Raw genomic sequence first — 25,513 nt, forward strand, 5'->3', positions numbered from 1 at the left:
TCCAGGTCCTGTGTTCCCGGGGTGGACAGCTGCCAACCACAACTTTCTCCACAGACATTTCCATGCAGTGAGGTCATGGCTGAGAGGGTCGATGAGGTAATAACCAGTCGCAGACCTGTGGAGCAGAGCAGGTTAAAAACCTTTGTTTCAGTGCTGACATCTCTGCATATATATAAATATATATATACATATACATATATATATATATATTGATGAAATTCCTGATGATCAAATGCAAAGAAACGTGATAACCCTGATAACCCTGCAGGCATCACATCTGGCAACCCAATCAGCCTAACTGACATGGGCAGGCTTTGTTTGTCTGAAAGGCGTGAGGCTGCTCCTCCTGCTGAGCTGTGGGGCAGTATTACGACCCTCCTCTAATTATGGGGTAGTCACTGTCGATGCGAACACAGCACAGCACGAGGCACCTGGCATCATTCCATTACTGCAGACCGCACTGCCCATCACATATCCAGGATGACAGGCTGTCAGTGAGGAGCATACTATAGACTCTTAAGGTGCTTCGAGTAATTCAACATCAGCGCATCAGAACATGATGGCTTAATGGTCTCTTTTAGAGAGAAACAGCCTTTTCACAGGCATAAAAGATTCATCATGACAAATGTAGCCTATTTTCTATATTTTCAATTAAAAATCTTTGCATATATTGTTCCATGTGTGAATCATACTAATGTATGCATTGCATGAAGTCTAATTGCTGCTATTAGTAGGTGCAAAATGTAAATGCCTTATTCAAAGCTATCCATGAAGAGAGCAACATTAATCTGCAATTAATGCAGGTGAAAGGCTCACACAGCTTCAAACAATAACAACACGAAAACATCAACTTTTCTTCAGTTGGGATTATTTACACGTCTGTAGCACTGATATTTTAAGTTGCTGCTGTGAATGACATAGATTATTTTATGGCTACATGCATAATAATACGTTTTCCTTTGAAACACATCAACTCTGCTGTGCCTGGCGACACTCTACTCCAGGGTTTAGAGCCTCTAAAATGAAGCAGTTCGGAAAAGCTACTGGCCCCCTGTTAGTTTGAAAACTCCAGAAATGAAAGTAGTTTAAATGTGTAAGCGACGAGCTATCATTCAAGCAATCGCTGTTTACACCAGCATGGGGGTGCTCAGTGTGCGTGAGTGCTCAAATGATGTATGTTTTCAGGCACGTTAGTATGGACAGGAATTAAAACTGATTCCAAACTCAAACGCTTATGTGGACCGAGATATATTTCATTTCGAAATCGCACTTTTAAAGCAAAAACGTAGTAGCATGTATGCAGCCAAAGAAAGGCCTGTGTACATTTACTTGTACCAGTGACTAAACATTTGATTTCTCAACAAATGAAATAACACTTCTTGTGATTTTAACAGTGATAAACTGATATGAGAATATCTCTGTCTCCCTCTGAAGTACCACATCGCCATTTCATTTCCTATCCATTAATCCATTGGCAGGATCGAGTGCCATCAAACAGCCTATGCAGGCCCACGCTTGTCTCTTGCGCCACCATAATTATTTTGGTGGTATCTGCAGACAGCTAGAGATGTGATTGGCTGGCCGGCATGACTGATGGACGAACAAGTGTGCAGACAAGTGGCTGAGCCTTTTCCAACATCCAGGATGACTGAGCAGTGACTCTATCAAACAGAGATACTACTGCTATATTCCCAGTATTGCCATTGTATTGCTGCTTTTCTTGTTTACACTAAACAAACTCAGTTAAATGTATATTTATTTTTTTTCTGGAATGATTCGTAACACCCTTTTACACAGACATTAAACTCTGTGACTACCTGCTCTGCTGGCTTATTGCCAGAAAAAGAAAACTACAAAGATGTGACATATAAATGGGTTTGATGAAACAAACCGAGGGTGGAGCACTGCAGGGAATCCACTGTACGAGGCCACACAGGTGAAAGTGAAATGTCTCCTCAGAGGAGAAGCTGTTAATATGTTACATGGAAAGTGTTATGATTGTTTTGATGAAGGGTGGAGGCGCACTTAAGGGTGAGGCAGATAACAGAGTTCATGAGAAGCTCGAGTTTGTAAGACTGTTGAAATATAATAAATAAAAAAAGAAACTAATCATCAAGGTTCAGTTGAACAATTGCTCACAGTGACTTTCTGTTCTTGAATTAAATATAATCAGATATCAATTTTTTTTACCTGCATCGCAACCCAGCAGATCGTTACTTAATGGAGTATATACAATTACAGCCTTTTGTTGCTCAGGACAAATAATTCAGAAACTTAATTCCAGTGGATGGTTCACATGCTGATAGTTGTCACATAATACTTGGGGGGGAAAATGTGTTTTGAAACCTTCCTGTGGGCAGGGTTTCTGAGTAACTAGAAAGAGGAAGTAATTCATAAAGGTGTTATGCAAACCAAATCTCTTACCACTGTGCTCCCCCCCACCCCCCACCCCCGGCCTCTAATGTTTCTGTGTGCAGTGCAAAACTGATAAGTGAATGAAAAGACACCTACAACTCAAACCGAAAGCTCACTGGGGCTGCCTGCTCCAGGGAGAATCTGTCTGATGTTCACTGACATTAACAGGCGAAATAAAAAAAATAAAAAACGAAATATTTAGCTGCACAGTATGAACCTGTTGCCCTCTTCTCTGGGGAAAGACTTCCAGAGATTGGACGGAGCAGCTGGGCCCCAAAGCAGGCGGTGCAACTAATAATCTGCCCTTCTGACGGATGGGTTTAGAAGGCTGTCATTTGAGCCCTGCTGATCATGCAGGCAGGGATATGTGCAGCCCCGCAGAGATGCGCTCACCGGTGGCATTTCAGCGACCTGCGTTCACTGTCACACTCATTGCTTTGGACCTCTCCATTTTCACACACTTCTCCAATGCCCCTGACTGAGCATGAACACAGCACACACTCCTCCCTGGACCTTTCGGGGCACTGTAGACTCCTTCTTACACTTCTGTTACACATCAGCAACAGAAACAATTATGTTGTATAAATGTTTCCATAATAGTGGCAATGAGAGGTCTAAAATGCTGCTCAGGGCTGAGAAACCTTAATGCCCAAAAAATAAGAAAATAGCAAAGAATTGTTTACTGTGTAATAATCTGCTCAAATATTTGTTCTATGACTTACACGTGGTTGGTTTATACAAGTTATGTGGCCTGATTTGCATATAGTACAGTCTATGATTCATACATGGCAGGAATTTGCCCCGAGGCTGAACACTCCTCTGCTGCTCTCGCTCACATTCCACTCCGCCAAAGCAACCTGAGACCAGGTTTAAGAACACTTCCCTGACTTTATCAAGTGTTTTCCACAAATGTAACTCCGTCATCTGCAGAAAGATAGATAGAAATGCATAGATAGATACTGTAGATAGATAGATAGATAGATAGATAGATAGATAGATAGATAGATATGAGGACATTCCTGTGTTACAACAGCAAACTAAGTATAAGGCACTGCAAACAATGTTAAAATATAAGAACAAATACAAATATATGTATATATATATATATATATATATATATGGTTTGTCTGTGCTTGTACATAGTGCGACATGATATCAGGATCGTTAAAAGAAGTAACATCAAATTAAACAAAGGAAGATGAAGTACAATAACATAAATGTGTTCCTTATTGACAAAGCCCCCCCTCCCAGGTTTATATATGTGTAATATAGTCCAGCTGCTTGTTTGTTGTTGTTGGTTTATAATCCATGACATTTCAATGGAAAACCACAGTCACTGAGAACTGGAGAGAGAGAGAGAGAGACATTCAAACAATAACATGCGCGGGAAAGGGAGGGCGGGCAGAGGAGGAGCGCAGAGAGGGGGGGTGGATCTTTTTATCTCTAGTTTCCCACATCCTGTGAACGGCTGCGAACGCGGCCACCCAATTTGAAAGAATGAGTGGAATGCGTCCATTCTCCCAGCGCGGCTTTGAAGCTGCAGTCAGTAGAGAGGCATTGTCAGGCTGCTCAAACACTCAGCACAGCCCCCCCTCCCTCCCTCTCTCTCTCTCTCTCTCTCTCTCTCTCTCTCTCTCCTCTGCAGCCACCGAGCCTGTGTTTAATGTGAAAACGATTAGGTAAGTGACCGAGGTTAGAATAGCTGATGAACTGCTCTCAGGTCGGACGGGCCCCTAAAACAAGTCTGCTCCTGCAAAATGTCTTTATTGGGCCATGGAGATGAGGATGATGTTAATGAAGGGAGCAGCATGCAGACACAGACTGTTTGTGTGCTCACCGGCAGACACAACAACAACAGAGGAGAAGAGATCTTCAGCCACCCCTCCATGGGTCCAATTAAAAACATACATGATAAAAACACACAGAGAAAAGTGTACCACCCTGTTTATTAAGATGAGAACGAAAGGATCACGAAGGAAAGTATTGTCCCAGCTTGGTCAAAGTTTACACTATCTCAATTTATGCACTAGACTACAGAGAAAACTAGTTGTATGCATCGAATATTAAGTCTAAAAACTATATAGGGGAAGATAAAAATATAAAGTGTGTTATAGGTTTGTGTTTTGTTGCTGCAGCGAAGAGAAGAGCGAACAATCACACAGAGACTTTGTACTTTCAGCTCTCCTCGTGTTTATAATAATGGTCTATTCATATCCTCTGTGCAGCGAGTGTTTCCCGCGAAGGATGGAGACAGGGGGAGACAGAGGGGGGAGCACTTGGCTTTGAATCTGCATTTCCCTCCAACATGAGTTCACGATTATTGCTTTAGAGTCCCCCCCCCTCTTTTTGCCGCGGTTTGCTTCCCGCCACGTCTGTGTCTGGCCCCAGGGCTGTAGTTGTTTTGAGGGCCGGCCCGTAGTCTCATTTCGTGATTGACGTGCGTTCTTGCGCTCCCATTGGCGCAGCGAGCGGAAAAGGGCGCAGCAGCGGGCGGACGTCGATGCGTAGCGCGCCGCCCTCTTACTACCGCCTTATAACATCCCCCCCCTCAGCTCTGAGTTTCCAAGAGCCGGTGTCTGACGGAAGTATTGGTCCGTGCTGCCCTGCGTCTGTTTCTACCGTGAATTTTTACTCAGTTGTTTACAAAAACACCGCAGCGGCGGAGCAGCTGTGGTTTTACGCACACTCCTTCATCCAGGACGACGTGTTTTCTTTTTCTGGACTTCATTCTCTGGATAACTAGCGGTTTTATTTCCACATTTCTACCGCATTTTCTGTGCCTGCAACGTGGACTTTAAGCTCTGCACAAGAAACTCTTGCCGGGATAAAATTACGCACCAGAGTTGAAAGCGGATAAGACTGGAGGACACCGTGGAAGGAATGTTGCTGTCCGCCCTCAATGCTCTGGCCCAGGCCCACCTCTCCACCGTGGACATGCCGGCGAAGATCCAGCACCAGGTTCACCAAGGTTAGCCGCCCTCCTCCCTCTCCTCCTCCCGCTGTGTTGTCATTGAGGACGCGGCCGCAGCAGCTCGCCTGCCGCGGCTCCGTCCTCACGCGCAGCCGCCCGCTCATTTTCAAGGACGGAGCGTTTAATAACAGCAACATTAGCCATATATTTATCTCCCGACATTAATCGGCACCGCTGTTTTGTGAGGGAACAACCTAAAGTGAGTCTCCATGTGTTGACCGCTTGTATTTTTGTATTTACAGCAAAGGAGAGAGAGCCCTTCGAGAAGCTGTACCAGGTTGGACCGGTGCTGGGCAGCGGCGGCTTCGGCACCGTCTACTCCGGTACGAGGGTAGCCGACGGAACTCCGGTTAGTATGACTCGTGTGTTTACATAATACACAAGAGATTTTTTTGAAACGTTGTTTACATGTATGATCTTGTTGTACATGTGATTTGACGCCATCTCTTGTTCGCTCTTGCCAGGTCGCTGTCAAAGTTGTAGACAAGGACGGAGTCTCCGAGTGGGGAGAGCTGGTAAGGAACCATTTATCTATACAAGCGTTTTATTATTGCTGTTTATAAGTTCATATGTGCCTAATGTTAGAATACGCATGCAGACACAGTTACAGTGAGGTGTTTGGTCTCAGCTGTGCTAACATTAGTGTTTTCCCCTCAGCCTAATGGCTCCCGGGTGCCTATGGAGATCGTGCTGCTGAAGAAAGTGGGCACCGGTTCCCGCGGCGTCATCAAGATGCTGGACTGGTTCGAGCGGCCGCACAGCTTCGTCATCGTGATGGAGCGGCCCGAGAACGTCAAGGACCTGTTCGACTTCATCACGGAGAAGGGCGCCCTGCCCGAGGAGCTGGCCCGCAGCTTCTTCCGCCAGGTGCTGGAGGCCGTGCGCCACTGCCACAACTGCGGCGTCGTGCACCGGGACATCAAGGACGAGAACATCCTCATCGACCTCCGCACCGGCGAGATGAAGCTCATCGACTTCGGCTCCGGGGCCCTGCTGAAGGACACCATCTACACCGGCTTTGATGGTGAGTGTTCCACGCTGAAAACATCGTGTGGTTGTGTATAAGACAGATCAGCGCGCTTCTATGGATGTTAACATATCCACCGTGAACGCATTGCCGCCCTACACACACACACACACACACACACACACACACACACACAGAGCAGCTTTAGCTCGAGCAGCATTGCCTTCGCTCTAACGCCCCCCACTGGAGGCAAGTGGTATTTTTACAACTCAAAGTTTGTAAACAAAGTCACATGTCTGCTCCCCCTCCCACACACACTCTCCTCTCTCACACACACCACACAGCCTGTCACGCTCCTTGGCACCTGAGTCCAGATAATAGCCTCAGAAACATGGCGCAGCTGATAAGGCTGCATACGCAGTTACCCGTTCAGCGCCTCCCTGCTTTCGAAATTGCTGGTTTGACTTTTAACTTGTGCACAGTCATTAAAATAAAATTACAGTTTTATTAAAAGATGTTTATTTCCTCCTGTGTCGCAGGTACCAGAGTGTACAGCCCACCAGAGTGGATCAAATACCACCGCTATCATGGGCGCTCTGCCACGGTGTGGTCCCTGGGAATCCTGCTGTATGATATGGTGTGTGGGGACGTCCCGTTCGAACATGACGAAGAGATCGTCAGAGGGCAGGTCCTCTTCCGGAGGACAATCTCCACAGGTATGTTCATACCTGTTTGAGGGTTTTTGCTCAGAGAAGGAAAATATTTCACATTCAGTACATTGCTCAAGACTAATTGTTTGTCCCCCCCTTTCAGAGTGCCAGCAGCTGATCAAGTGGTGTCTGTCTCTTCGGCCGGCGGACCGTCCATCACTTGAGGACATTTTTAATCACTCATGGATGCAGGGCACATCCTCTTCTTTAGTTCCATCCACAGTGCAGACAGAGAAGACAAGCCCAGTTCACTCTGGGCTGAACTGGACTGCACTGACACAAGAGACAATTACAAAAAGACTTGTGTAGAAGACTTGAAGCGAAGCGCACAGAAACCGGCTGTCCCAGCACAGGCGAAGACGAGGTGTCAGGGACGACACCCAGAGCGAGCCGAGGTCACGACAAACCCCACTTGGTTTGAACCTGACAGGCCAGAAGCTCTCCACCCATGTCAGTGCCAGGACATCGTCCTTGCTGAACTCTGACCCAGGCGGCGGGTGTTCATCGGCCTGTAGGAGGACATGCTCTGTATGCACAAAAACCTGCACCAAGCAAGTACAGTGCATTTGCTCTCCATCCTGCTGATACGCAGGTGGACAGTCTGAGTCATGTAGCTTCTCGCTACTCTGTACTCTGCTCTCGCCCTTCTCCTGTCACAGTCAGTGTGGGAAGAGCAGAGGCATGAGCGAGGAGTGTGATTTTAAAGAAGTGCCTTCTGTGAGATTGTAGGGGGACCCTGAAAATACTTGAATTTCTGAAAGCAAAAAGGTTCTACTCCTTTACAACCTTTTAGCTCCTTACTCTGTACACGGCTTTCTATCTTTTCTTGCTGTTTTTTCCTCTCGTGGGCCTAGATCAGTAAAGCCTATGCCAATCATAACCACCACTATCACCACTTTTACTACTCCAATGTCCTTTGCAACTAGAGAAACCTCATAGCTCTGGCAGCAACCTGTGCAAACAAGTCGTAAAAAAGAAACACTGGACTTACCTCATGCTCTACTACAGTACTCACCTCTACTCTACAACCTCTGCTTCCTCTCCATCACGTGTCGTACTGTTTACACGCACAGGGCGCAAGCAACAGATCCATTCACATCCACCCGAATGCACACCACAATGCAAACTTTAAACCACACTGAGACACATCCTCCTCTGCTCATCACTGCTCTTCTGTACACAGTGCCTCACACAGGTCTTAAAATTTGGTGGGGACAAGAATTGTAAATAATAATAACAATATTTATTATTATTATTGCTGTGACTTCTCTCTCACACCCGACAAGCTTTTTGTCACAGAATTTATTTATTTATTTATGAGAGAATTCTGGCTGTACGTATATATTTCATTCCACAGTCACTGAAGGGCACACAGATTATTTTAAAACACAAGATGAATTTTTTTTAAAACCATATTTATGGCTTGAAATTTTAAAAGAGCAGATGTGCGTGTGTGTGTTTGTGTAGGTAATGTAAATAGTAAAATGTAATTAGTCCTTAAAGGAAGCACTTCCATCTTAATGTATGTCAACATTGAACGTCTACTGATGGTAACTGGTTTTGTTACGCTGTTGTCTGCTGTGGGAGCGAGTGAACTATGAATGTTTGTGTGTATGAATATGTGTCAGAGATGTGAGAATGAGAAAACTGGTTGCATGATTGCAGCTTGGATTGTTGTGTTTTGTTTTTTTTCATCCATTCAAAATTAGAATTGTAAATTATGTTAGAAACTATTTTTATACGATTTCAATAAATATTTTTTTAAATATGATACGTGGCTCCTTTGTACTTGCTTGTTATAATGTAGATAAACAATGTCATACAAGTTTGCAGCAGGTTTCCTGTTTGACACTTAAGTAAGCGGTGGATTCGTAGAACTGATGAAGTGATAAGGAAATATGACAAAAGGGGAAGTCTTTATATATTGTTATAGGAGATAAAATAAGCATACACGCACATTCAAAGGAGGGGCTTTTTACTGGAAACAAATATATATATATATATGTATACAGAAATATACGAGTCATAAAAAACAAGTTGGATTTATGTGTGGCTAAATTAAAGCATGAACCCGGTGAATCAACTTAATCTGTAAAATACACATTAGAAATACACAGGACCAAAAGGACAGAGAATTCAAATTGGCTCGGTTAAACCACTGAGGGATTAAGTAATGGGAATATATCAAAGGATTGTAGGATTTGCAATATGTATGTTGTATGGACTGTAAGATAAATTACTCAGCACCACTGGAAAGTATACTGTGTTAATGTAGAATTGTGAGGTACTTCAACTTAAATCAAGTATTTCTATTTGATGCTACTCTCAGTTTTTTATCCACATTTCAGAAGGAAACATACTCAGTTACATTTTACAGGAAATTAAAATAACAAATATGATGCATTATTGTATGTTAAAAAAGCAAACTAACTTACAGGACTATTCTGTGACGAAAAATGTGTGACAGGCCCTATTGCCCCACTCTGTGATTGCATACACAAGAGATCAACTAGCATGTACTCCTTCATGCAGGGTTCCTCTGACAGGGTGACAGAGATTAGAGAATTATGCAGGACCCAGTTGATATTGTACTTGAGTGGAGCAAATTCTTTACCAACTTAGCTCGTAATCAAATGAGTGAACCTTACAGGTCCTCATGGGTTCTAAGGTTTAACTGTTCTCTTTATTCCGCTGGGACGTGAGCCACTGCTTGACTTTATCCCACTTACGGGCAGGAGATGCTCTTCTGGATTAATCTAGACATTTGAGCGCTGATAGTGAGCCACAGGCAGCAGCCTATCATGGATCTGCTCTACTGGATAGATAAGAGTTGCAGGTTTAATCAGCTGTGATACACCTGTGGGACTCCGGGCCTCACTTCTAATCTTTCTTGAGAGGGTGCTGCTGCTGACCACCAAAAATACGTGGATGGAGGGTGGACCCACTAAGTGCCAGACTGAACTAGATGCAGTGGTAAGCTAAAATGCTGCCTTCCATCTCCTCAGCTCTATGGAGCCTTTTAGCATCTTTCGGCTCATTGCTTTGGTTTTCCAGCCCACAGCACTACCGTGTCAGTCAGTGCCACTCAGAGTCTCTCTCAACTGCAGCAGGCAGCTTTTTCTTACTCTACCGACCCAGCACCCAATAACAGACAGTCACTCCTACCCAGCGCTGCCAGATGGGAAATGTTGAAGTATCGTACCAGAAGCTTAATATGATCATATTTTAAGGGGAAATGATCTCACTTGACCAGAGTCGGGATGGGACGCTCAACACCAACGTTTCGAAGCTGTCTCGAGATCCCGTAGATGATTGGCTGGAAAGAGCTCACGTGAGAAGAGATGCATGAACACAGACGTGATCCAAGTTGTCAGAGACATGAGTCAAAATGAAAGCTAATGTTGCTCAGTATCTGCTTGATACATTAGGCTACAAGTATAAATAAACTGCACGACATGTGCACATACACATTTATTTGCTAAATTATCTGCTGGACTGTTTATGTTTAAATTACTTATACCTCATTTACACTTTTTTTATTGCACCTTTTTATGCAGTTTTTTTATTTATATTATGCACCTTGAGGATTGCTGCTAAATGTTATTGTACACTGTGCAATAATATAAAATATTCTATTTCTATTCTATATTAAGTAGTATGTCATTGCTATGTTCACAGTTTGATTCAACTTGTTCCTCAATTTTTCATGCTGCACCATCATCATGTCAAGAACTTTGGTTCGTCACCAATGATCTTATGTGACATGGTTATCATGTCAAGAATTTCTTTATATCACTATGCAAGCATTTACATTTTGAGCGTGTCAGTATTTGCATTTGGCTCAAAGCATTGCCTCAGAGCTGTTCACATGGCTGTAGAGCTGTAGTCGTGTTGGAACACTACTGGCTTTGAGTGGTCCCTCTCCTTGAGCACCATCAAATACTGATAGCTCCTTCCCAGTCAGCCTGAGCAGGCTAACATCCTGTATTTTATCCCTTGAAGCACATCCACATTTCCAGTCACAAATATGTAAAATTGAAGATATGCAGTGACTCTATATAACTGGCTGTATGCATTTTATACCATATAATGCGCAACAATGCTCATCAAAGAAAATCAGCTCTTAAAATAGAATATCATTTACAATGAATTCAAAATGTAGTGTCGGTCGTGAGTAATCATTTGATGTTTCCCCTGCACGCCTTCAGACAAAATCTGATTTCCCTGAAGAGATTTCCGTGTACTGGAGACCACAGGTAGTTTCTGCAAATAACACGTCATACATTTTCCCCTTCATTCTTAGAGCCGCATGCCACATCTAACATCTGTATGGTTAGCTCGTATTATGTAAAATGGTGCACGTTTTCACTGAGCCAAAACGTGGCTATTTTTGTCTTATCTGCAATGATAGTTGTCACTACTAAGAAATTAGAGAAATATAGTTTGTCATTTAAAAAAATACTGGCAATGGCTCTCTTGACTAGAGTTAGATGAAAAGACTGATACCACTTTCATGTCTGTATGGTAAATATAAGGCTAAGCCAGGAGGCAACTAGTAATAACTTAGCATAGACGCAAAACAGCTCGCCTCGCTTGCTCAAAAGAAAGCAATATCTGCCTTATGCTGACAAATGACGAATTCCTTCCACTTGTGATTATGCAAATAGTTGTATCCAAAACCTGAAATACCAGATACTGAATGAAATGCAAATGAGGAGAAAATGTTCAAGTTAAACATGAAAAAAACATAAAAGTCACAGTTGCATCGTGTTTTCCGCAAGACTTTTCATCGTTTAAAGGTTCAGTGCGTAGAATTTAGTGACATACCTGGTTCTAGGATTCATTATTTTTTCAATCGCCAATTGAAAAAATAGAATTGCAAGTTTAGTTGAATGTTGCAGCTTAACACCCCTCACCCTCCCCTTCCAAACATGACAGAGAACCTGTGGAAACCTTCAGTTGTCATAAAAACTCAAAATGTGTTTAGTTCGTCCAGTTTGGACTACTGTAAAAAAACATGGCGGCCTCCGTAGAGAGGACCCACTCCAGATATAAATATAAAGTATTTCAATATAAAGGGGCCACCTAGGGTAAAAAAACAACAATTTGTACAATTTAGATTAAACACACAAGTGAAAACATCACTAGGATTATTTTATATTCAATTTATGCCAATGGATCACTTTCACCTAAATCTTACACACTGCAGCTTTAAAGATAGACAGGCACTCTTTTATTGAAGTCATGTCTTTGTAAACTATTCTGAGGTGGTTCATAGGCACCTGACTGGAAAATTAGCTTTCTGTTGCTTGATATTTTACAGACGTATCTCTGGACAATCTTTGAAGGGGCCGTATCTGAGAACGCAAATTACCGAGAAAGAGGCTCTGGGCTTTCTCCAGAATTTGTCCTGCCAGCCCCCTTGTAAAAAGTCTGGGTAATGTCCGAATGAGCCAAAGTGAGAACACAGGAGTAGATCCTCCATACGATTCACTGCAAGCAAGTGGGCGTGTTGATGACTTGTTGATGACAAAAATGAAATAAAAACATGTAGAGGACACAGAGGAAGATGTCAAGAGAGGTAAGGGCCGACAGTGGTGTCTACTGAGTGGTGTCAATGTGCTGGAAACAAAAACACATGATCTCTGCAGCCAAATTTTTACATTACATCCTGCCTCTGTCTGCTGTACCACCCCTCACCTGAATGCTCTGAGAATCTCCTGCTGTGTTGTTCATGTAAATGGTTAAATGGTTTTAACAATACATCAACCTATTCCTCTGAACATGAAGTACAAGTATCCACTGGACCCAGCTGCATATATATACTCCGTCGTATTGTTCCTATGGCCATTGTTTGTTGACCACAATTTTCCCTGCACACACACAATGGCTAATCATGCAAACTGTCTTTAGAGTCAGATAAAGAGTTGACTATTTTCATGATTGTTGCTGAGTCAGCCGTCCTTCTTGTCCGAGTTGATTTGACTGCCTTAGTTCAACACTGAGTCATCATGAAAATAGGACAGTCTGAAATAGCTACCACAGTCATTAAACAGTGTCTATGTTTAGCTTTTAGAAGAAAAGACACATTGATAACTCATTTCAGTCTCATTAGAGAGGCCTTATGAGTGATAATGAGTGTCATTTGTTGTGTTCACAGCACACAGGGCTGTGACGCAATTTGTCCTCGTCTCTGCCTTACTCATTCTCAGCAGGCGTTATTGGCTAGAGACTTCTCACCAACAAGAGCCGATTGGCTCATCTTCGTCGTGTTCCGGTAAGTTGTGTGCTTCGCCTTCTTCTTATGAGAAAGACAAAAAGCCCAGCTCTTGCATAATCACCCTCCTCCTTGTTCTATCTATAACAGTGTTAGACGCAGAGCCGAAGCTGCTGGGTAATGTTGCTGGGAATCCCCCCCCCCTCCAACTGCCACCCCATTCTCTCTGTCACTGTCGCCATCTGCATCTTTGTCCATGTGCCTGCCTTGATAAATACACTACAGGAACAGGCACATTCTTACACAAGCACACTTAGCTAACAGATGAATGGGAAATCACATGTGCTCTAGTGAGGAGTGTGAAATATAATATTAAGAAATGGGCCCAAACACACCCATTAAACTAGGAGGAAGTGAAATCTCTAGTGTTTGTGTAATGTGTAATAGATTCAACCAGGGGTGGGACAGCAATACATGAAGTAGATTAACACTACAGTTACCAGACAACAGATTCATTTTCAGGTTAAAATTCATGATAAATGTTTTTAGTTGTGTTACTTTTGAGGACTTTTAATTGAGCTTCTTATTGACCTACAACTTAACAAATATTTGCTTGTTCTAATGACTGCAAAGCCGCATATTTTAAGTAAAGCCTTATGATAGGGACACAGAATATGTATAACGTCTATCTTATTGATAGACAGAGAATTCTTTCAATTAATTTTGCTGATCAATCTGTTAGGAGCTGATAAAAGTTCACTACCCGCCCACCACATGATTTTTCTTAAATAAATCATTAAAGGGGCTGTATGTTGGATTTGGTCGCCTCTAGTGCTGAGGTTTCAGACAGCAACAACTGGCTACACCTCGCCTCACCTAAGTGTGTTGGAGAATCTACGGTGGCTCTCAGGTGATGCAAAACATGAAAGTCCCTGTTAGAGTCCTTTCTAGAATTTGGTTTTTCTGTTGTGGTACTGTAGAAACATGGCAGTGCGACATGGCAGACCCACGATGATGGGCTCATTCTAAGGTAACACAGCAGATCTGATCCCACTGATGAAAACATAATTATGAATGATATATTGAATCTATGCTGAGAGATCCTCCTAAATCCTACACACTACACCTGTAAGAATGATAAGGGGAAGCAAGTAAATAAAAATGATTCTATTTTAAATTAAAAATTTCATGGACAATAGCATCTGCAGAAACGTATATTTTTGCCTGCATAAATCATTGCCTTTGTCGTCCACACACACACATGCTTCTTGCCGGAAGTGACTTGTGTCATATCCATATCTTTCATTCTTCATGTCTCCTGTATATAGTCTAGAAGACATTATACAGAAGTTTTTAGCTGCCTCTTAATGGAACAACACAGTTTTCTAGGTGTCACTGGGGGAATTTCAGGCTCTGAGTCCTTTTTTGTCTGGTTGCTAAATTGAAAAATGATTTTCCACAGTTCAGAAACTCACTGTTTCCATCTCTTCTCAGTAGAATGAGTCACACAGTGGTGCAGTTGTAGAGAACTATGGCCACCAGCTGCTGATCCATTACTAGTAGCATTGCCTCATTCAATTAGCTTGTGCTTAATTTAGTCTTATTGCATCCAAATCAGGAATTATGTGGAGCTGGGCAGTTCCCATTTTCAAATATACATTACAAACCTCCTAACTACTTTAATTTCTGCGTGTTGTCAGTCAGAACCTTTGTAGATGAAGCAGTTTTTCAAGTAAAAACTCTTCAAACCTGAGTGGCTATACCTGACCTGCAATAGGTGGCTCTAATTATCTTAAAGCGGGACGGGAAAATATCTTGGGCTCCATTTCAACTAAAATTACTTAAATAACTTTTAGTTCCAGAAATGTATTTCAAGGAACTTTATGGTCAAAGCAGACAGATGTGTTGGCTGCATTTCCACAGTGGTCTAAAGACCAGGCAAGATTTAACGAATTAGCATGCTTACATATGGGCTGAGGGCTACAACAAGCTGTTCCACTCAAATACACCATGCAGCGCTAATGCAAAAGATTATACAATGGTGACAGCGCTACATAAATCGAGCAATACTACAACAAATGCAAAATGGAGCTGCTGTTGATCAAATCATTATTTTATTGACAGGCGGATATTAAGATGCTGGAGATCCACCGATTTCTACTTATTCCACACATGATTGTATCAGTTTTAATCCCCATCCATACTAACACCTGAAAACACATATCATTAGACCACTCGTACAGTGGGCACATCGGCGTACACAGATTGCTTGAATAACCGCTCATCTCCGACGCATGTAATCTGTTGTATCATTGTAAAATGCAGAGTTTAACTGAAAAACAGCTGTTAGCAAAGACAACAGGGTCAGCAACTCTTGTAATTGATTGTCCATGTTGTGTTCTACACTGGTAGTCAAGGCTAATGATGGTTGCTGATGAATCAGCGAAGGGTATATTGTGATTGCCAAGACCCAGGCAGCAAGCGGTTGTGTATATGTCATCGTTTCCGTTGCCAGCAGTGTTGCTAAACCTTTAGCAGCTCTGACCCCAGAGGGGTCTGAGGGTTACTGTAGCAGAGTTGATGCGTTTAGAAATAAGAACATAGAGTACAGTCCTCACTTATCTAAAGCTAACATGTCAAATTAAGTGGGTCTGCTTCAAAGGTGGTTTGGGTTATTGGCCAGAGTAGATCGACTTAAACACACGTACCACCGCATTGTGCAAGTGCTCCTGTTGCAAACCTTTCCCCTCCTAGTTTTTCCACTGAACATCTTTGGGAAGTGGAACAAGCCAATAAGATGGTCCTCTCCTCGTAGGAGACACAAACACTCATCAGCTGAAATACGTCCAAACTTAATTATTTGTTTTTGTAATTAATAATTCATTACCCCCACGGTCTGCGTTTACAAATGAGCTCTTAAGTTATCATAACTATCTATCGTGGTGCAGCTGTAGCACGGAGCAATAAAGTGTTCTCAAAGCACCAATGATCATAATTGTATTTTCTGTGAGGATTACATCTGCAGGTTTGAAATTAATGAAAGCAAAACTCGGCAGCTCAGCATTTGTTCATCAAGAGACGTTCCCATGGTGTTGTTATTTATCACCTCATTAAACAAAAATGTTTTCCTCTGTCTTATGCATAAGCAGTTTCCGTTAAATTTCATCTACATGAGAAGAGAAGGGACAATCATTCTTTCTCGACTTGTAGTCACATGAAGGCAGTTATGCTGTTGACTTTGTTTTCACATTTTTGTGAATGACTCAGACTTCATAATGAGAGAGGGAGGGAGACAGAGAGAACAGACAGCTCTAGACCTCACCTCTGCAATCTCTCAACAGCTTTGCCGGATCCCACGGGTTTTGGCCATCTGTGACCATGTTGCACCTCCATGCTTAACAAGCCTGGACACGGAGGGAGTGAGGAGGTCTGTGGCTGAAGGTGTAGGTTTAGGTTTAAAGCAGGTTTTTCTTTATACACAGTATCGCCTTATTGTGCAAGTGCTAACGGTTTTTTCCTACAGTTTGTCAGTTGAAGTTCTTCAGAAAAATAGTTGGAATGGCAAAGAGAGATTTGTGGGACACCGAGCATGTGTATCATTTTGACATTTCTGACAGTTACTATGCACATTTTCAGTTCTTCAGTTATTTATGCTCCAGATCAGACAACCCCATTATATCTAGTTAGTCTGTTTTTATTTTATTTCTGCAACTTTTCATTATAGCAACTAAATAGGATGGGTCCGGACTCCATTTTAATACAATCTTAATTTTGTTTTAGCTATAATTTCGATTGGTCCTGATAACATTGTGCTAACTAAACTAATTGTTAATGTCTGGACACATGTCATCGAAAACTCTATGTATGGATGTTAACTGAAAGTGATGCTTTATATATATATAGTATATGTTCAGAGATATATGTATATTTTTCTTTTTTATTGCCGTTTGTTTTTTTGTCCTACACACACAATAGGATATGGGATCGATGGGATCGATGTGATCGATGGTGAATATGTAATCAGGTTAAAACCAGATACAATCTGGATACGGCTTCCATTTTATTGCCAGGTTGTCATGCAAATAGTTGTTTATCTGCACATCCAGCAATATTAGCATTTAGCTGTTAAATGTAAGTGCAATATCAACTTTCTGTTTCACTATTCACCAACCCCGGGGACAAACTGTTGGATCTTTAGCAGCCGATATCATCTTTAACAGATACACTGAAAAGCAGGAAATAACAGCCAACAATAAAAGTGGTGAAAGGGAATCAGAACAGTAACTTTAAGGGCCACAAACTGATGACTGAGGTAACTGAGTCAGGTTATAACTTTGTAGGTTCATCACTATGAGCAACATCTGTTACTCATCGAGGGAGTTCACCACTAGGGCTAGGGAATGGTTAATGTGGATCAGGGCCAGGTAGACGAATCAAAATTCAAGCAAATCGAGATGAGTCAAACGTCCCTCCTAGAAGAAAACAACAGATAGACGTAAACACCAAGGAAGATATTAGGAGGTCTGAGCTGACACTGGCCAGTTGGAGCTTCTCACTGAACACACTTGAACAGCCTCTTCTCTCTTTGTTTGCCTGAGGTAAAACATGTTCTGTTGAGTATTTTTCCCAGGCCAGGCTGGGAACTGTGGGAGTCCAGGAACTCAGTGTGGTAGCTCAGTGGCTCAGTGTTTGTCTCCAGGATGCCTGTTGGGTTTCCAGGGTAGTGGGAGTAACTTGTCTGAGCCAGGGGTGACCCTGACTTTCTCTTTGGCTAATTCCCTGAGCAGCTGATAGGCTGTGGGAGGCAGCAGATCCTTGAATCCAAAAGGTTATGGGAAGGAGAGGTTCAGGAAGCTCTGAAGCATGAATTGGGACAAAATCACCAAAAAAGGTTGAATGCTCTGCATTCATGATGGTGTGTGTTCAAGTTAATGTCATGACCTGAGCCATGTCATTCTCTTTTCTCTGCAATTGCCCAATTACTGAACAGTCTCACTTAAAGGAACAGTTCAACATTTTAGGAAATACTCTCAGTAAGCTAGGGTTAGGGGTTCGGCCCAATTCATGCTTCTGCGTCAAAGCTATGCTGTAGGTACACATGCAGCCTACGCACAGCACCAAGCATTCATAGTTGTGCGTCAGTGTGTGTGTGTGTGTGTGTGTGTGTGTTTGGTGCACTGCAATTACACCCTGAAACGCTAGTGGCAATAGAGTTTCTGTGCTGGCATTGAGTGTCTTCTGGTTTTTGGTCCACTTATTTACAAATTCTCTGGCGTCTCTCTTTACTTCAGAACACTGGCAAGTGTTACAAAGCGGATCATGTTGGAGTTGGAGCTGACAGATGTTGAAGAACAATTACTTTTTATTAAAGAACTGCAATGAAAAAAATATGTTATCCGTGTTCTTTCCTTCAACTAAATTAAAAAATATTGCAGAGTCAGGGTACAGTGTTGTGGCTCTGCATAGGGTACATGTCTATCTGTAGGCTACGACGTAGCTTTGACGCAGAAGCAGGAATAGGGCTTTAGTCCAGAGGTGTTTAACGTAGCTTAGCATAAAGAGAGAAAGCAGGTGGAGAAAGCTAGTACAGCTCTGTCAAATTTCCAAACCACAAAATTGGAGTTGGCTTTTCACAGAGATTCTCCAGTCAGATACTTGCACAACAACACAGAAATCTCTGAGCATTCAGGTGAGGGATGAAGCAGAAGGCAGAAAAGTATAAATGTAAAGTATTAATTCTGCTGCAGAGATGATGTGGTTTTGTTTCCAGAAATCTTCCTGAGTGTTTTCTACAATCTCATGCTATAATCAGACATTATCCAAATTTCTTACTAGATATCTAGTAGAGATACCAGGAGGTCACTGCTCCTGGCAGCTGTTTGCCAAGAAAAAATCTGAATGGCAATATAAACCTAACCCGCTTAAGTCATGTTGTTGTGTTAACACAACAAAGAGTAATAACAAAATACAGTATCTGCTCAGTGTTTTGTTTCTCATTCAGAGAAGACTCTTCCTGTGAGCTTCATGGACGTCCTCTGCACGTTGCTGTTGCTACATGGTTCAGGACAGGTTAGACCTGAGCTTGAGGGAGTGGCATTAGCTGAATGGTTTATTAATCTAAACTGGCAGTCAGATTGATCAGATTCAAAGCTTTATTCCAGTTGGGACACTCTGGGTGGGGATAGTGAACAGGTTTTAATTAAACAATTATAATTAATGACATTGTTAACAGGAAACGGTTGTGGCAGAGAAGTCCACATAGTGTTTTTTTTACAAGAATAGATCTAGAAGATAGATCTACACTACATGAACATTTGTAAGTGAGCTGTCATCAGAGGGGATTAGGAAGAGAATCATGGGTTAGCATTAATATTTAGAGAGTCATCCCTCCCTAAACTTACATCTCTCTGTGAGAACCTGGACGAGGTTTCCAGGAGATGCTGGTAGAGGAGTGCCACATTCCTATTCGCTGACTGGCTCACCACATTACACAGTGAGCCGGCTGCTGCCACGTCCTTTAAGGGAAAAGGTCAGGCTGCTCTTCCTCTCTCTCAGTGACGGAGAGAACCGACACAGCAGCACTAGACGTAGAACTAAAATTATAACCAAAGACCCACACAAACATGCATGAGCCACACTTTGTGGGGGGGGGGTTTCTACATATTTCTGCATATTCTTGCAGTGTGTGTGGTGTGTTTTTGCACTCACACATTCCTTTGTCTGGACAACTTTTCATGGCATTGAAAAAAGAGGGCAGCGTTTATCTTTGGCTCCAGCTGCAATAATTCCCTTTTTGAACACCAACAAGAGAGTGCTGTGACATTTCCTCTCACAATGACAGGCATATTTGACAAAAGACAGTGTGGAGCCTGAGTGGACACTCAGGAACCGACCACAGTGTCAGTATGATGAGAAATGTGATTACCCAGCCTCAAATGTAATTAAAGATTTCCACCTTTGCCTTCCTTCTTATCCAGCTCATCCTGTCCGTCTTAACAAATATTTGTCATAACCTCCCCACCCACGTGCATTCCCACCAGGCCCTCCCTCCCACACTTGCTGGCTTCCCGTAAAGATTCGGCCTCACTCACTTCCTCATTCCTGAAAAACCAATAAAGAACACTGATGTGGCAACACTCATGATTCTGCTTGCTGGTACAGGCTGCAGGGGCTTTGATCCTCGGAGAGTGTTCGCCCAGAAATGAGATGTTGGTACAAAGAATTCTTATGTTATTGTAGATCTTCAGTGTAAGGTGTATGAGTCTTGATTGAGTTAGGACAAACAGTGACGCATGAAAGTGATGTAGGTGCAGTAAACAGGTTTATTGGCACTGTCTGTTGTAATGCCTGTGAGCTTTGCCAAGTGGTGCAGGTAAAGACACCGTGAGGCAGGAAAATAATCTTCAGACAAAATATGGTTTGTGTGCTCTTTCCACTGGAAATACAACAAACAGATTGGTTTAGAGACTGGTTTTAAATAAAACATCAAATTAAAGATTAAACATCAGCAATATAAGAAAAAGATCTTGGCAAAATACTTGGATTAACATCATCCTCCATGTTTGTGTGAAATAAAAGTTACATAAAAAACACAAAAAATATGTGTCACAATTCGGGGAGGACGCAGTCTTCCTTGATTGACGTCATCCACTCATCCAGAGCTGAAGTTGGAAATGCTAAGAAAGTTTTAATGCCCCTTGTTTTGTTTTTTTAACATTTGTATTGTTAGATGATTTGTGGAGTTGAAGCCTGATACTCAAGCATTGGACATCTTGTTGCTTACCAGCGCCATTACCTCTTGAATAAATCCTGGGATAGGTTCCACTCCATTGAAATGAAATCGATTCACGCAGTTTTTATCCTGGGCTGGTAGAAGAAGGAATACGATGACATATCCGTTTTATATATCTTGTGAATAATAATAATTATAATAATTATAAAGCAGTGAGGCTGAGGACAACACAAGATGTTTTCAGTTGTATAACAGAAAATATGTTACATGGTTCTATTGGGCTAAACATAAATATTAGCTTCTACAAGAGGCTACGTTTTTATGCAACATCACACCCCAAGCATAACACGTGTCGAGTTTCAGTTTGATGCAGTTTAATTTCCTGTCCAGCAACATAGTTTAACTAGCAAATTTACCTGTGCCTATCTGATCACCATGTGTTGGTCGTGCATTGTTGGTGCATTGTACCTTCTAATAACAAAAATACAGGCCTGAATTAGGTCGTGCAGTATTTCATCATTATTGTAACACACAATAGCAGGAGAGTATCATGTGCATAGGCAGGTGCACAACACATGCACAACACATGCACACTCCGTTTATTATGCCTTACTACCGGCGACAGCTAGTGGCCGGAGGCATTATATTTTCGGGTTGTCCGTCTGCCCTAGTCTTGTGAAAACAACATCTCAAGAATTGTTTTCAATTTTGGTATAAACATTTAGTTGGACTCAAGGATGAATTGATTGAACTGGTGGTCAAAGGTCAAGTTCACTGTGACTTTGCAAGCACATTTTTGGCTTGTGAATGCGATATCTCAGGAACCCCTCCAAGGAATCCATTCATATTCAGTACAAATGTTCCCTTGCACTCAAAGATAATATGATTAGATTTTAGTGGTGAAAGGTCAAAGTGACTTCATATGACTCTGGAAATAACATTTTATATCAGAATCGTGGGGTGGTAATTCTCGTTACTCAGACTCTGATTGGTTTAGTGCATTTAGTGATTGATCAGGAACCTAAGGACAACTGGTGCACCAACATTTCTTTCCATCATTAAATCCTGTGATTAAACAGCTCATTTTCCAGCAGTGAGTAAAATAAGATAATGAATTTCCCGTCCACACACTGCCAGTGAGTACAGGCTCCATGGCTCCAGCCAGGCTGATGGTAACTGCTGAGTAAGGAGAGCCTGTCAGTGGTCACTGACCATCTATTTTATGAAGTTCCCCTGACTGAGTTTTCCATTGGGCTGTTTATTAATCAGTCATTGATAGCAGAGGAAACGGGATTATGTGCTCTGCATTTTGTAGTAATGAAGATGTGGAAAATGTAGGAAAACAGGAACTGACCTTGAGTCTTCCTACTGGCTGTATGTGTGTGTGTGTGTGTGTGTGTGTGTGTATATGTATGTTTGTGTGTGTGAGAGAGAGAAAGAGAGGTTGTATAATTCTTCTTTCTCTGAACCACAATCGGATGTGCAAAGCTTTGAGTCTTCCTATTGGTGTGTGTCTGTGTTGCAGCTGGAATGTACATGGAAGTCATGGAGGTTCCAATGTGTTGAAATTGTCTGTCACTGTATTGTTGTTAACGGCTCCTGTCACAACAGCAGACAGGATATTAGCATCACACAGTGGTGACAGAACAGATGGTGCTAATAAACTACAAACTGTTCAAATAGGCCTCGTGATGATATGAATATATAAACACATGCATGCTGTCAGACATTAGTAATAGTCCCCACATGTGCGCTCCCACAGCACATGGAGACAGTGATAATGAGGCAGATGTAAAGGTCTAATACACTAACACACTAAAGTGTCTACTGTCAAATCGCACACCAGTGTAACACAGGCAGAACGTAAATGTTTTCAAGGGAATCTTACACTAGAATGATAATTTTTACACATGGACTGTATATAAACGACACGACTCCACTTCCTGTCTCTATCCAGAAAAGAAGCCAATACATCCTGAATACAACATTGCCATCTAAATGGTAAATGGTCTGTGTTTATAAAGCGCTTTTCTATTCTTGATGACCACTCAAAGTACTTTACAGTACAGTTGTTTGTTTTTGCCATTCACACATTCACATACACATTCATACAGTGCATATATAGGCAGGTTTTTATGAGAATGGTATAGCCGTCAGCAGCAATTAGGGGTTCAGTATCTTGCCCAAATGAAGACACTTCGGTATGCGGAATGGGTAAAACTGGGATCGAACCGTCTGCGCTCTGGTGACTGAGGGAGCCTGATCTGGAGCTGTAGCTCGCCCAATCGCCTTAAAACAAACCCTGAACATACAACAGTTTGATAAAACAAATAATAAAATAAACCATCTTTGAGAAACATTCCTTTGACTATTTAGTTTGGTCCATGTCCCATCCAAAAACATGAGGAAATGTTTATTTCCTGTACTGCAGCCAGCCACCAGGGGGTGATTTAGATGCTTTGGCTTCAGTTTTGGGGAGCAATCATGTCATCCATCTTTATGTACAGTCCATGGTTGTATGTCAGGGTTACATGGCTGAATCAAATACAGAGCCAAAAATGTCAACCATTAATCAGCAGACTATTCCTTCATCATGACCCATAACTGACACATGACGAAGACATGTTCTAGTTTACAGTCACTGCAGATGTGGAGAGATCCCTAAACCTAGAGAGTTTATTGCTGTTGTATCCTGTCCAGGTTGAGATCTTTCACTAGAAGAAGAGTTGGTGAATCATCACATTAAGTGGGAGTCAAATTAATGGACTGACCAGATGAAACCACTGCCTTCCTGGATTTGTGCTCCACTTCTAGTGGCATAACTAAACTAGAAACAACCACATTTCCTTTTCGAAGTTTAATTTTAGCATACAATCAGTTACACAAGAAGGCAGTGATAAAGTGGGATGCCGGTAAATCTGCATTGTCATGGACTGAAGGGAATAAAGACCGGCTGTCGTAAGCTGCTGGCTTCATTCATAGATGTTTTCTAAAATTCAGAGCAGAAAACCAACACTGATACCATAACAGGAAACGGGGAGTTGTAGTCTTAGCAGTGAATGTAAAAGGCAAAGGTATAACGAGAGCTGGGGGACAAAATTTCCAGCTACTGACAGCATTAGTTTTACTTCCAGCTATTCTTGTTGATAGGATGTGGTGGAAATGGGAGAAACATAGTAGCAAGTGTTATGTTGTTAAAAAAAAACTCTCCTGTCTCCTCTCTGTCTCCCCATACAGAGCCAGAGGATATCCACCACTAGTTTTGGAAATTGGGGTCCCCCCTTAGTGCTGCAGTGTTATGCTGAAGTACTACTCCCTACCTCCCACCACAGAACAACCAGTCACACTGAGTCTGGTTCTGATTCATCCACAGTCTCCAAGTGTTTGCTCGTTGTGGGAACTGTTATAATTTTGTTAGGCCTCGACTTTGTTATGTAATGTGCCTTGTGATGATGTATGTTGGCGCTATGCAAATGAAAAGAGCAGGGTGACTGTGACCTACTTCCACCCTGCCATGACCCACATCTTGATTCTCTTCCACACACTCTAATCCACACACTCTCTATACTAATACTTAAGCGACACAGGTCACCAGCTAACTGGGCCAACGCTTGTGTAACTGGCTTATTACACTGCGAATGTTTGGTCTCGAGCTGGATCATGAGCATTTAGAGCTGAGTAGTGGGATTTGCAGAGGAAACAAATTAGAGAAATGCTGATTTAAGGGAGTTCTACACAGTTACTGCTGAACTGTTCCCCTAACCTGACCACAAATCTAATGAAATGTGAATGAGGAGCATAAATCCTTACTTTGGCACAGGCAGATGATTTAAATGTGCAATCGCTTGCAATCATATCGCAAACAGTCATAGAGGAATGGACACATCAGCCCAGAGTAAAAGTAAAATGTGTCAACAGACACTCGAGTTGGTTGATTTGATCTTCACATAATGAACTGAACACAGACAAGGGATTGATTGAGGCCATCCAACTTTATAGACAAAGCTAACTACCAATACTCACATCTGTAGCTTTACATCCACTCTCTCCCTGGCTCAATAGCAACAGGGAACAAAATACGGCATTGCTTTTTGCAGCTCTGGTAGTGACTAAAAAATCTCCACGCTGGAGTGTTTCCTGTGGGAGATTCTCTGGTGCTGACGGTCGTCGTTGACAATGACCCTCATCTCTGGTGGATGACCTGGGATGTGTCACATTCTCATGTCAGCACCAAAGAAGAACAAAAACAGGAGGTGTAGAAAAATAACAGACATAGTGCGACTGGATTGTGCTGGATTGGATATTATGTAAGAAATGATACAATAAAACAAGGACTGAGTACTATAACTATAATGGATGATGGGGAGCAAAATATGATCCTGTACTTGTACCAGTCTGGATTCTGATTGGCTGGAAGGAGCAAATTAACTTTAGGAACAGAACAATTCAAATTTGTCCTGCAGTTATTTCATGCAAAGCAAATGCAAAAGACACTAATAGA

General features: G+C 42.2%; 1 protein-coding gene across 1 annotated transcript; it reads left to right on the forward strand.

Moving 5' to 3' along the window:
- The first annotated feature begins 3,928 nt into the window (after nt 1–3,928).
- Nucleotides 3,929–8,834, forward strand: pim1 (Pim-1 proto-oncogene, serine/threonine kinase). Its single transcript, XM_020089456.2, has 6 exons — nt 3,929–5,383; nt 5,629–5,735; nt 5,851–5,901; nt 6,044–6,410; nt 6,893–7,069; nt 7,167–8,834. Exons 1-6 carry the CDS (start codon nt 5,296–5,298, stop codon nt 7,370–7,372), a joined length of 996 nt encoding a protein of 331 aa, XP_019945015.1. The 5' UTR covers nt 3,929–5,295; the 3' UTR covers nt 7,373–8,834.
- The last annotated feature ends 16,679 nt before the right edge of the window (nt 8,835–25,513 follow it).

This window comes from Paralichthys olivaceus, chromosome 6 (assembly GCF_024713975.1).
Source record: "Paralichthys olivaceus isolate ysfri-2021 chromosome 6, ASM2471397v2, whole genome shotgun sequence".
NCBI lineage: Eukaryota > Metazoa > Chordata > Actinopteri > Pleuronectiformes > Paralichthyidae > Paralichthys > Paralichthys olivaceus.

Bases quoted from the DNA above. Each gene is read 5' to 3' on its own strand.
- pim1 (XM_020089456.2), top strand. From the start codon at position 5,296: ATGTTGCTGTCCGCCCTCAATGCTCTGGCCCAGGCCCACCTCTCCACC. The intron at 5,384-5,628 runs GTTAGCCGCCCT...TTGTATTTACAG, and splicing joins CCAGCACCAGGTTCACCAAG to CAAAGGAGAGAGAGCCCTTC. The intron at 6,411-6,892 runs GTGAGTGTTCCA...CCTGTGTCGCAG, and splicing joins CATCTACACCGGCTTTGATG to GTACCAGAGTGTACAGCCCA.